At 40.1% G+C, this 12,575-nt stretch overlaps 1 protein-coding gene and 1 long non-coding RNA gene across 3 annotated transcripts in view; one reads left to right on the plus strand and one right to left on the minus strand.

Annotated features, from left to right (window-relative positions):
• The first annotated feature begins 6,963 nt into the window (after positions 1-6,963).
• The window catches only part of BLTP3B (bridge-like lipid transfer protein family member 3B), a 54,999-nt gene continuing 49,387 nt past the window's right edge, over positions 6,964-12,575 (plus strand). Inside the window, exons 1-2 of one of the 2 annotated variants that reach the window (XM_034402921.3) lie at positions 6,964-7,389; positions 11,339-11,501. In XM_034402921.3, coding sequence (XP_034258812.2) covers positions 7,346-7,389; positions 11,339-11,501 — 207 coding nt within the window. In that variant the 5' untranslated portion in view covers positions 6,964-7,345. The remainder of the gene's footprint in view (positions 7,390-11,338; positions 11,502-12,575) is intronic. The other variant, XM_087873955.1, reaches the window with a different exon arrangement.
• Positions 7,374-7,857, minus strand: LOC148112806 (uncharacterized). The gene is made up of 2 exons (XR_015728917.1): positions 7,717-7,857; positions 7,374-7,596 (listed from the first exon to the last, which is right to left on the minus strand). It is a non-coding gene; the product is annotated as an uncharacterized LOC148112806 (long non-coding RNA).

The raw sequence follows: 12,575 nt of genomic DNA on the forward strand, positions 1-12,575 counted from the left end.
TAGTCCAGTCGCGAGGTGACGAGGGCGTGAGTGACTGTGCACAGGGAATCCCGATCAAGAAAGGGCCGCAACTGGCGAATCAGGCGAACCTGACAGAAGGTCCCCCTGGCTACAGCCGTGAGATGTTCCTCCAAGGACAGGTGCATATCCAGGAGGACTCCCAGATTGTGCGCCCTCTCCGCGGGGGCCAAAGACTCGCCCCTGATAGTCAGTGAGGGAGTCAACTGACTATATCAGGATGCTGGGAACCACAGCCACTCAGTCTTGGAAGGGTTGAGCTTGAGCCTAATTTTAATACTAATTTATTGTGGAAAGTATATTTTAAACATTCATTTCATTCAGAAACTATAAGAAACTCCTATATTTTTAAGTCTCCCAAAACATTACAGAACTTGAAGCAGTTCTAATGAATTACTAGAATTGATCTGGCCTCAAAATATCTAGGTCTTTTTTGTGCATAATATTTTAAGACATTTTTGATTTGAAGAATATTGCTATGTCCTGAATCATCCCTCAGAATGGCGTTTTCTAGACTAGAGGAAGTTTCACCTGAGAGAAACAAAACATTCCAAACTTCTCCAAAATATTTGATCATTTTATTGATTCATTTTGTTATTTATTTTTCCTTCCTTCCTTCCTTTCTTCCTTCCTTCCTTCCTTCCTTCCTTCCTTCCTTTATAAAATTTATTGGCCGCCAAGGTAACTCTGGGTAACTTGAAATCTTAAAAGATAAAAATTGTATAAACTAAAACATAATACAAAAGCAAACACTGCAGCCCAATTAACGATGGGGAAGGCGAGAGCAGGATGGGGGTGGGTGGGATCTGTTGTTAATCTATGCTCCCCCATTAGAGCCCTTACTCTGTGGTGGCAAGATGTCCCAGAGGGCAGGTGCAGCAACAGAAGGCCTTTCTCCTAGACTCCACTAGCCAGAATACATGTCTTTCCTGCCAGCACAAGTGAGGCTGGTCAATCCCAGTAGGATGAGACAGTCCCTCAAGTGGCCAGGACCCATGCCATGAAGGGCTTTAAAGGTGATTACCAACATCTAGAAATGCAGCCAGAAGCGGACTGGCAACCAATGCAGCTCACAGAACAGTGGTGTTACATGGGCCATTATTTGGGCCCCAAGAACTGTCCATGCTGCTGCACTCTGCCCCAGCTGTAGCTTCTGAATGCTCTTCAAGGGTAGAGGTCTACCCCTATGTAGCACGCATTTCAACAGTCTAATTGTGAGATGAGTAGGGCCTGAAAAACATTTTGTTCATTGCTGCCTCAAGTCGAACTAATTTATTGAATCAATGAAGCAGCAGAAAACCTATATTATTGCTTTTTCTCCATTATCCATCTTTCTTGGGAATGATAGCCTGCATTCACAATAACTGTTTGGCAGACTGTTCCAAGAATGGCAGCCTACTTGCAGGACTAGGATTTTACAACTCCCCTGTCTGATGCAGCATCTTCACATGGGAGTGATGCAATCTTCGTCATATACAGATTTGACCCAGCTCCTCCTCACCATAGAAAAAAAGGGTTAGTCTTTTATTCAAAATGGGTAGGAAAATTCTGAAAAGAACAGAAGGAAGAAGCTATGAATAGGCTTTTAAAAACCTGAATGACAACTAGAGGGCAGCAAAGAAATATACAAACTCTCTTGTATTCTGCTATAACTCCTAAAGTTCTCTTCCAGAAAAAACACTATAATGAACAAAGCAAATTGTTCAGTTCTCATCTTTGACAAATGATTGTATCATTTTGAATGACAGGCATATTAAGATGAGAATCCTCTAAATTCTTGACTTATTTTATTGTTTGTTTTCAATATTTAAAAACTGCTGACTCAAAACTCTCAGCAGCTTACAAAACACTGAACGCATTTAAAACATTAAAATTGTGGGAAGAAATATCCATCTGGTTCAGTTCCAATCTGGGAGAAAGACACTGGAAACATGGAAGCTGATTGGAAAGATGGTTTATTGATGAAGCAGAACCACATAAGTTTATGGTTCTGGGCAGCTGACAAAATGGAGGTGAGAGTGGGGGGGGGCGTTATACCAGTGGTGAAATCTGAACCGGTTTGCTACTGGTTTGCTGGCCATGCATGCGTGCTATGCACGCGCATGCGCAATACACACCAAATCCGCTCTGTGCGCGCATGCACACTACACAGCAAAAGGAGGCTTGGAAAGGTAAGTCGAACAGCGAGCGGGGGAATCAGCTGTGGCGCGCGATTGTGGGAAACTTTTAAAAAACTTTTCTAAAGCATTTTTTACTAACGGTTCAGGCGAAGAGGTAGTAAAAAATGCTTTAAAAAGTAAAAAAAAAGGGTTTGATGATCACAGCTGTGCCGCATGATCGTGGGAACTGCTTTTTTTTCCTTTTTAAAGCATTTTTTTACTACCTATTCATCCGAACCTGTAGTAAAAAAATGCTTAAAAAGTAAAAAAAAAAAGTTCTGACGATCAGTTGAGCGATGTGCGTTGCTCAGCTGATCACTGGAACTTTTTTTTAATATTTTTTTACTACCGGTTTGGGCAAACCGGCCCAAACCGGTAGCATTTCACCCCTGGTTTATATCTTCTTTGGGCTTTGCACTTGAGCTTCCTGTTCCTGTGCAAGAATATGTATTCTATTGACTGTTGTCAGATTCATATGGGGTCTTGTAGGGGTTTATGTAGGGGTCATAGCTGGCTCTACAGGCAAAAAAAAAAAATGCAAATCCTAGGTATTTGAGGTAATTGTTTCAACTTTTGTTTGTTCCTTATCTGAGTTTCTGTCTTGGCCCAGTCTCTCTGAACGGATTACCCAATCTGCATTTCTAAAAGCTAGCCTGAGTTTCTGCTTGGGGCAGGGAAACTGGGATTGGTTTCTGAATAGGCTGGCCCAATCTTTTTTAATGGGTACAAAATATCTGCTGGGGGCTATTAAGAAAGACTTGGGGACTGCTTTCTGTCTCCAAGAGCATATTTCTCCATTTCTCCTTTACGGAAATACAATATTCTGCCTTTTTAATATTTCCCAAAATATTTCATTCTTCTAGGAGGGTGGGCGCTGACTTTCTACAAAATCAATAAAAATCATTATCATATTACATCTGAATCGATATAAAGCCACCTCACAATTCATAAAAGTAAGAATTAGTTTTAACCTCCGTCGAAATGCTCAGTTTTGATTGCTATAATAGAAGGCAACAATGAGATCTGGTGATTTCTATTTAATAATTAATAATAAATAATAATTTATTTAATAATAAACTATTTAAAAGGAGTAGAGCACCAGGTTTCTTACCTCCTTTCTGGTTTTATGCTATTGAGACAAAGAGCAATAATAATTCTGCAATAATAAATAAAACAGTTCTCTGCAGTTCTCAAATCACAAATTCTTTCCAGAGTGTTTAGGCATCATAGTTATAAAAGAGAATTCTATGATGCCTAAACACTCTGGAAAGAATTTGTGATTTGAGAGTTGCAGCTTAAGAGTTCCAATTTAAGTGATATTACATTTTATTAAAAAGGTAACAATTATCTGTCCTACATTTGTTTACGAGTGAGATGTAATTTCTATTTTTGTCTCTAATCTGATTTTAATTGTAACCGGTTAATACTGTACCTTAGAATAGAATAAATATTTATTAAAATGGAAGGTAGGAACTCTAATGTTCAAGCATAAGAGTTGAGTGCAATTGTATGGATCTTTTTTCTGATTTTCAATGGAAAAAGAACATTAAGATCACTTTGAATCTTATCCTTAGAGTGAACTGGTATGTTTTATAGCTAGTACAGTACTCTGGTTATGATTGATAAAATGATTGATTTTCTTCTGTATGGGGCAGCAATGTTGCAGAATTCAACATTACTGGAAATTAATTCATCATTCGCTTCGTGGCGAAGGTTGTTGAGAGTGTGGTCGCACGACAGTTCCCACAATTCCAGGAGGAAACGTCCTATCTGGATCCGTTCCAGTCGGGTTTCAGGCCTGGGCACAGCACGGAAACGGCATTGGTCGCGTTGGTTGATGATCTCTGGAGGGCTCGGGACAGGGGTTGCTCCTCTGTTCTGGTCCTATTAGACCTCTCAGCGGCTTTTGATACCATCGACCATGGTATCATGCTGCACCGGTTGGAAGAGTTGGGGATGGGAGGCACCGTGTTACGGTGGTTCTCCTCCTTTCTCTCCGACCGGTCGCAGTTTGTGTTGACGGGGGCAGAGGTCGACCTCGAGGCCTCTCATCTGTGGAGTGCCGCAAGGGTCGGTCCTCTCGTCCCTTCTGTTCAACATTTATGTGAAGCCGCTGGGCGAGATCATCAGTGGCTTTGGGGTGAGATACCACCGGTACGCTGATGACACCCAGCTGTACATCTCCACCCCAGGCCACCCCAGCGATGCCCTTGAAGTGATGGCCCAGTGCCTGGAGGCTGTACGGATCTGGATGGGGAGGAACAAGCTCAAGCTCAACCCTTCCAAGACTGAGTGGCTGTGGTTTCCGGCATCCCGATATAGTCAGCTGACTCCATCGCTGACTATCGGGGGCGAGTCTTTGGCCCCCGTGGAGAGGGCGCGCAATCTGGGTGTCCTCCTGGATACACAGCTGTCCTTGGAGGAACATCTGACGGCTGTTGCCAGGGGGACCTTTTGTCAGGTTCGCCTGATTCGCCAGTTGCGCCCCTTTCTTGATCGGGATTCCGTGCGCACAGTCACTCATGCCCTCGTCACCTCTCGCCTGGACTACTGCAATGCTCTCTACATGGGGCTCCCCTTGAGGAGCACCCGGAGGCTCCAACTGGTCCAGAATGCGGCCGCGCGGGTAATTATGGGAGCTGCATGGCGCTCCCGCATAACACCGCTCCTGCGCGAGCTGCACTGGCTCCCAGTGGTCTTCCGGGTGCGCTTCAAGGTGTTGGTTACCACCTTTAAAGCGCTCCATGGCATAGGACCTAGTTATCTTTGAGACCGCCTTCTGCCACCGACGACCTCCCATCGACCCGTGCGCTCCCAGAGAGGGCCTCTGCAATGCAGGCTGGTGACCCCCAGGGGGAGGGCCTTCTCTGTGGGGGCTCCCACCCTCTGGAATCAGCTGCCCCCAGAGATAAGGAGAATCCAAGACCTCCGTGCCTTCCGCCGTGCCCTTCAAACTTACCTTTTCCAGCAAGCCGGGCTGGCCTAACAAATCCTTTAAATGATTTTAAATTTGTTTGTCTTTTTAAATTTTGGGCGAAATTGAGATATTTCCTTTTAATCTGTTCTTAATGTATTTATTATGTGTTTTTATTTGGCTGTACACCGCCCTGAGACCCTAGGGAGAAGGGCGGTATATAAATTTGAAGTAAAATAAAAATAAAATAAAATAAATTCATTTGTAAAATGGGAACAAATTTTGAAATTAGTTGCAATTCCATTTTAACCTGAGCTTTTTTCTTCATCAAGTCAAAACTTTACTCAAAGCACATTGAATTGGCATTTAATATTACAGGTGCAAGGGTTTGATATACTTTTATTGAAAAAGATTTCTAATCCTCGCTGAAGAAAAATGGTTAAACTGTAGGAATATGCTTCAACCTAAAATGGCTTCATATCTTTAAATCTTATGTAGAATGAAATTGTGCTACATTCTGAATTTGGAGTCTAGAGTTTATATTTCAATGTGATATACATCCTACACATTATTTACGGTATCTTTTTAATATACTGTTTACAATATACAGCTTTTCCCCCCTCTTACTAGTTTCAATTGTGTTAAGCAGATATTTTTACAGTTCAGCTAAAATATCTCTGAGCCAAACATTGGGTATGAAATGTCTTATATTACCTTAAGTGGATGGTAAGAGAGTCAGTTTGTAACTAGGACACTATGCATTCTAGTTCCATCTTAGGTAACCAGCAGGATAACTTTGGGCCAGATGTTACTTTCACAAGTGTCTCTAGATGGCTCACAATATAATATTGCTTATCCTTTCAACCCTTCCTAATTATATTCTACTATCTTATAAACATGTATTTATAAAATAATAAATAAAAAATAAATAAAAATTTACTCTTTCCTGAAATTATAGCAATACCTTTGTAAAAGGTATATGTACTTTTTAGTTTAACAGGGCTAACTTCATTCAATTCTACTAATTTGTGTTTATTTTACATACATACATACATACATAAATACATACATACATACATACATATATAGTATAGTCCTGAATTCATTAAATATGGATTTAAATTCCAGTTTAAACATTTCCAGTGCAAATTTTATTAAGTGAGCTTCATGGCAGAATCAGTAATCATTTCATAAACTGAATATGTTCCTAAAGGTCAATGAAAGCATCAGAAATATATTTGCCAAATCTCCCTTTAAATTAGAATGCAAATTATTTGTATTTCTGTAATAGAAGTGTTCTGGTTTGAAATAAGATTAGTTTTTTTAAAAAAAAATTATTCTAGGCTTAGGATGCCCTAAAGAACATCTTTGTATTTTTGGCCATTGTTGAAAAGGTAGCTAAGTTTAACTATAAAATTTATATAGTCCTTGACTTATGACAATTGAGCCCAAAATTTCTGTTAAGTGAGTTTTGCCTCATTTTACGACTTGCCACTTGTTAAGTGAATCACAGCACTTGATAAGTTAGTAACCCGGTTGTTAAGTGAATCTGGTTCCCAATTGACTTTGCGTGCCAAAAGGTTGCAAAAGGTAATCACATGACCTTGGGACATAGCAATGATCATAAGTATGAACCAGTTGCCAAGCATCTGAATTTTGAACACCTGATCATGGGGAATGCTACAAAGCTTGTAACTGCGAAAACTGGTCATTTCACTTTTTTCAATTGTGCTTTGAACAGTCACTACACGAAGTGTTGTAAGTCGAAAACTATCTGTATTGAACGATCCACGTAGCGATGATAATTGTACGTTGTCCTTAAGAATCCTTTCCGATATTTTCAGTATTTTTGCTGACTAAGAGTACTTATATAGAGAAGCAACTCCGGTTTTAACTTCAGCGGCGCCTGTGCGTATGCAATTGTGAACAGGGTGAATCAGGATTGTGAATTCATTGAAGTCGCTGCAAGAAAGGCGCGCGAGACACAACTCCTCGCGCCACTGCTCGAAGCCAGGAGCGTCAGCCGAGAAAGGGGCGGCGCACCCACCGTCTCCGCGCCTCCCTTGTCCCCGCCCCAGTCAGCTCAGCCTGTCAGCTGGCTCTACTGCAACCAAGGTGGCGGCGGGGCCGGGAAGAGCGTGAGCGAAAGCGGCTGCGCTGCTTCTCTCGGGGATGGAGGAGTCCCGCGCGGGGATGGGCCAAGCAATCGCCTCCCTTTGCTTTCCCTGAAGAACCGGGCGACGAGCCGAAAACCATGGCGGGCATTATCAAAAAGCAGATCCTCAAGCACCTTTCCAGGTCGGTACCCTGGGCGCTTTTCCTCAGAAGGGGCGGATATCGGTGTTCTGCCCCCCCCCCCCAGTGCTTGGCAGGACGACTCGGCAACGGAACAAGCGGAAGGGGAGCATCCATTTTCTTCAGTCGCCAGGTTCAAAGTCCTGGGAAACGTCTGAAGGGGCCCTTCGGAGGTCGCTCTTCGCTCGTCTCTTGGTCGCTTTGCGAGTGCTGGAAAATAAAAACGCTGGGTTTGAATTCGCGGGGGCGAGAGCAATGGCGCTTGGTACCAGGCAGCTGAGGGGAGTAATCCTGGGGGCGGGGAAGATGCCTTTCCATAAAAGTACCCACCGGGGGCTTTTCTTGCCGCACTCTAGAAGGCCTTCGCGGCTCGTTCTACCGGTGCAGAGAGGAGGTCGAGATAAAGCTTGGTTGCCCGAGTTATGTACCCGTAACCTGTCAGTGCGACGGGGCGCCGCAATTGAACAGCTTGTCTCTAGAACACCGTGGGTCCAGGAAAGCGCACGGGGGAGAGTGGGTGGACCGTTAATTATACTTGACACGTTGTCCGTAGGAGGAGCGAGCGGCGACTTAGCTGATGTCACCGTGAATATTTTCTCTTAATGCCAGATTATGTTGAGATGACCGCTAGCTACCCTGTTGGAAAACGCGATGTGTTGTGATTCAGCACTGCCCGCCCTCCCTGCTCCCTTAGTTGTAGCTGAAAGGAGGAGAATTGCTGAGCAGTTTTTATAAATCTTTAACGCTGGCTAGGCGTTTGAAGCGATGATATTTATTAGATTTATGTGCCGTGCCGTGCCCTCCATCTCAGTGTTGGGGTTGACTGAACAATATCTCTTTACAGTAGTATAACACGGTTCAGAGGTGGGCATGATAGTGAGTGAGGTAATTTGATGCTGCTTTTCGAAATGCTAGGAACAGTGGGAGAGGGATGTACAATTATATATCTATATCTGCAAAACTAAAGAAATGTATTAATAAGAACTAAGTATTTTTACATTTGGTCAACTGATTTGTACTTTTGTCTTGGTTTGGGTTTTACAACAATTTTGTGACTGAAAAACTAAAGATGCAAGTTTTGAATATGCTGTTGGTGTAGAATAGAATCCTGTATATCTGCTTAAAAATAAACCTCATGGAATTCAGAGGGACTCTTCATTTATAAAAAGAATAGCTGGTAAAATTAGAGAAAACTGAGGAATGAGTGTGTGGCAAACATGGTAACAATGATCTATTTTACTGACAATAGTGAAATTATGTATATTAATAGCCAGTCAGTATTTTGATTGGTTCATATGAACTGAAGATCTGGAGAAAATAATGAAGTAGTTTTCTGACTGACTGGCAGTTTTTCCTGAATGCATCAGCTTTTTGATAAAGCAAAGTGAAATATCAATAAAAATTATATAAACAATAATGGTCAGGATTATTTCCTAAGCATACATGCCTTTGTTAGACTGAAGCAATTCCAAGATGATCAAATGTCTTTTTCCCATGAATTATGAGTTTGACTTGGTGTATTGTACACCCAGAGACACATAGCAAAAATAAATGCATTGTCCTTATTAATTTGTTTTCAACTTAAACTTTTAAAATGAGGTTCTTTTAAAATTAATCCAAAACAACAGTATTTTAAGAAGCATTTTTAATAAAAAGAAAACACTGAAAATTTGAAATACTTATATATAATTATGAAGAAGCTATTTTTTTACTGTGTTTAAGACAAAACTCTTTAAAATATTTGGCTTCTGTGTTTGTTTCAAATATTCCTTTATGTCGTGCACTTCATTGTCTTTGTCATTCTGACTGTGTTAGACTAGATCATATGAATTTAGTGGAGAATTCTGCATGATCCAAGGAACTGGATGTGATGATTTTTGTTCATTCTGGTTTTTTCCTGTGAACAATTATTTAAATAATAAAGTGAACACTGTTATAATGTTTTATGTTGCTTTACTAGCATGCAGGTTAAATGATGACCCATAATAAAAAGTAATCTGTGTTCTTATGCTAAGGGTTATGCAGATACTCTTATGTCATGATTTCCATAGTGAAATCAGGCAGTCCCAAAAATGATCTGACTACTGACCTTTAGGTTTCAAGGCAGTTACGGGAATTTTCATAAATTTACTTGACTCATAATAAGGTCAAAATGTCAGTTTCCCACACAACATATTCAGTACTCTTTCATTTAGAGTTAGCCTAACTATTGCCATCTTCAAAATCTCTTAATATTCAAGAATGATATCTAACTTGGCATTTTTTGAGTTAAATTCTCAGGCAAGCCTTATTTCCCCCGTTTTCACATTCTGATCCTTTTGTGCAGAATTCTGTAGTTTATGTAGCATTTAATTTTGAAATATGGAATTATTTTAATCTTTTCCATCAACATGCTCTACTTAAAAGTGTAGCAGTACAAATATGTATCTGCTCAAATATAACAGACATTCTATGTAAATTATTTTAATCCATGTCATCTACTTAGAATCACATTTGACATAAAGATTTGCAGTGATGGCCCCAGTTAAAGGAAAAGACAAGCATGCTCTTAAGTGACGGAATATAACTAAACTATTATTGAATTTCCCAAATTACTGTTCTGCAACTGTTCAAAATAGAAAAATGAAGAACTAAGAGGACTGATACAAAGATCTATGGAAGATGTTTATGTTTGATAATGTAAAATGAATATTTTAACACTTTTTGGAAGCATCTGTCATTCAGTGATTAAGAATTTTTATTATTTTTTTCTACTTAGATGTTGACAGAAGATCTGATAACATTTAATACAGAAAGTGCTTTTTGTTCAAATAACCCACTTGAATTACTGTATCTTATTTTCTTTTGGCCAATACAGCATGCAAACACATGCTATTTCTGTGTTGGCCAATACAGCATGCAAACACATGCTATTATGCAAAATGTAAACAATGAGTAATAAGTAGTGAGCAGAAGAAATTAAAGATGGGAATTAAAAGAAAAGGAAATTTAACCCAATATAGTTTCATGCAATACTGTTTACCATATCTGTTAATACTTTCTATCCTTGCAAACACTAGTTTTCACCATTCCCTCACTCAATCATGCAATTTTTTTGTTCATTAAACTTCTTACTTTGGTCATCTTAAAATCATATCAGTTCCATTCAAACATAAGGCGTGGTGGCATAATGGTTAGAATTCAGTACTGCAGGCTAATTCTGCTGACTGGTGTCTTCCAGCAGTTTGGCAGTTCATTTCTCACTGGCTCAAGGTTGACTCAGCCTTCCATACTTTCAAGGTCGGTAAAATGAGGACCCAGATTGTTGAAGGTAATATACTGACTCTGTATCAATAGCAGTAGCACTTAGATTTATATACTGCTTCACAGTGCTTTACAGCCCTCTCTAAGCGGTTTTACAGAGTCAGCATATTGCCCTCAACAATCTGACTCCTCATTTTACCAACCTCGGAAGGATGGAAGGCTGAGCTTGACACTTAAACTGCCAAACTGCTGCCAGCTTGCAGTCAGCAGAAGTAGCCTGCAGTACTGCATTCTAACCATTATGCCACCACGGCTTATGTTTGCACCACCATGGCTCAGTAAACTGCTTAAAGAGGGGTGTAAAGCACTGTGAAGTGGTATATAAGTCTAAGTGCTATTGCTATCTCTGTCTTCAGCTTTCTGTCTATCCTTTTTCAGATATTTGTTTTATTATTTGATCTTTATTGTAATAAAATAATAAAAAATAATTAAAAGATTTTCCGTGTGCAACAAAAAATAATGAATTAGTTGAAATGGTTTTGAAATGTATATCTGTTTAAAGTGCTAAAGTAAATGTTTAATAATCATCATAATATTTTCAATACTTTTTCAGAACACTTATTTATAGTATTCATTTATCTGTTTACATGAATTTTCAGTTCGGTAAATTATTTAGGGAAGTAACTTTGGTGTCTATGTTTATTTTTAGGTTCACCAAAAATCTATCACCTGATAAAATCAACTTGAGTACATTGAAAGGTGAAGGTCAGGTAACCAATATAGAGCTTGATGAAGAAGTACTTCAGAATATGCTAGACCTTCCCACTTGGCTTGCCATCAACAAAGTATTTTGTAATAAAGCTTCTATTAGAGTGAGTAAATTACTATTCCAGCTAAGGAATTTGGACAATTTTTATTCATGTTGTTCTTAAAATACTTTGAATCTAGTATTTGAAATAGTTTTAAATCTTTTTTAAGTTCAATAGGCTGTAATAAATGAAACTGTTTATGAAGCCTTCATGTCAGGTATGCCTCCTTTCAGTACTCAAGAAAGAAAAACCCTGACTCCATTTTCATAGAGAAAGGTACTTTTACTAAGTATGAACTGAATGCAACCAAAGAAAAGCAAGGCAATAGGCGCGAAAATCACATATAGAAAGCATCCTTAAAACCCTCCCCCCAATGGTCCAGTCCAGATTATCCAATCCACATTCCCTCAAGGTCATGTGGGGTGCAGCTTCCGATGGCTCCATCCTTCTGGTATGCCAGGACGGTTGACCTTGAGTGGTTATCAGCGCGTCTCCCAGCTGCAGAGAAACGCTGAGGAAAACTTTCTCCAATTTACTCCACCAGCTCACTTCCCCCCTCCCAAATATCTAGACAGATCCCCTCTCCCCCCATTACAATGGCAGCCGAGCAAGCAAGTAATATAAAGGCGGAGGCTGACACTTCAATTTTGAGGTAAAGTCCAGGATTCTTTCAAAAGAATCAAACTACATTCTTTCTACTTTTATCACATTTTTCTTCTTCTGTCTTTCTCTGGTAGCTTTTTATCTGCCATTTCCTTTCTCTGTCAGTCAATATGTCCACCATAGACACCAAACATTTATAGAAGGAGGGCATTTAGGGACTGGAAAATGAAGTCTGTAATAATAGAGATATTACTGCATAGAATAAAATGAAAGCCATTTTGGTCTAGTGCAGGGTTCCCCAACCTCCCAGCTGCGGCCCACTACTGGACTGCAGCCCATTCAGAACTGGTGTTACAGATTATTTGAAGAAAGAGCTAACTCTCCTGATGGATTTTTGAATCCATTTCCCCTCACAGATCCATGAATAATATGAATATCAGCAGGTATGAAACCCCAGAAATTAGCTGAAGAGGACTTTTCCCCGTTTTTGTCTGTATAGAATATGTTGTTCCCAGAGATCAGATTCCTTCCTTC

This window comes from Pantherophis guttatus, chromosome 7 (genome assembly GCF_059756535.1).
Source record: "Pantherophis guttatus breed Tessera chromosome 7, ASM5975653v1, whole genome shotgun sequence".
Classification (NCBI taxonomy): domain Eukaryota; kingdom Metazoa; phylum Chordata; class Lepidosauria; order Squamata; family Colubridae; genus Pantherophis; species Pantherophis guttatus.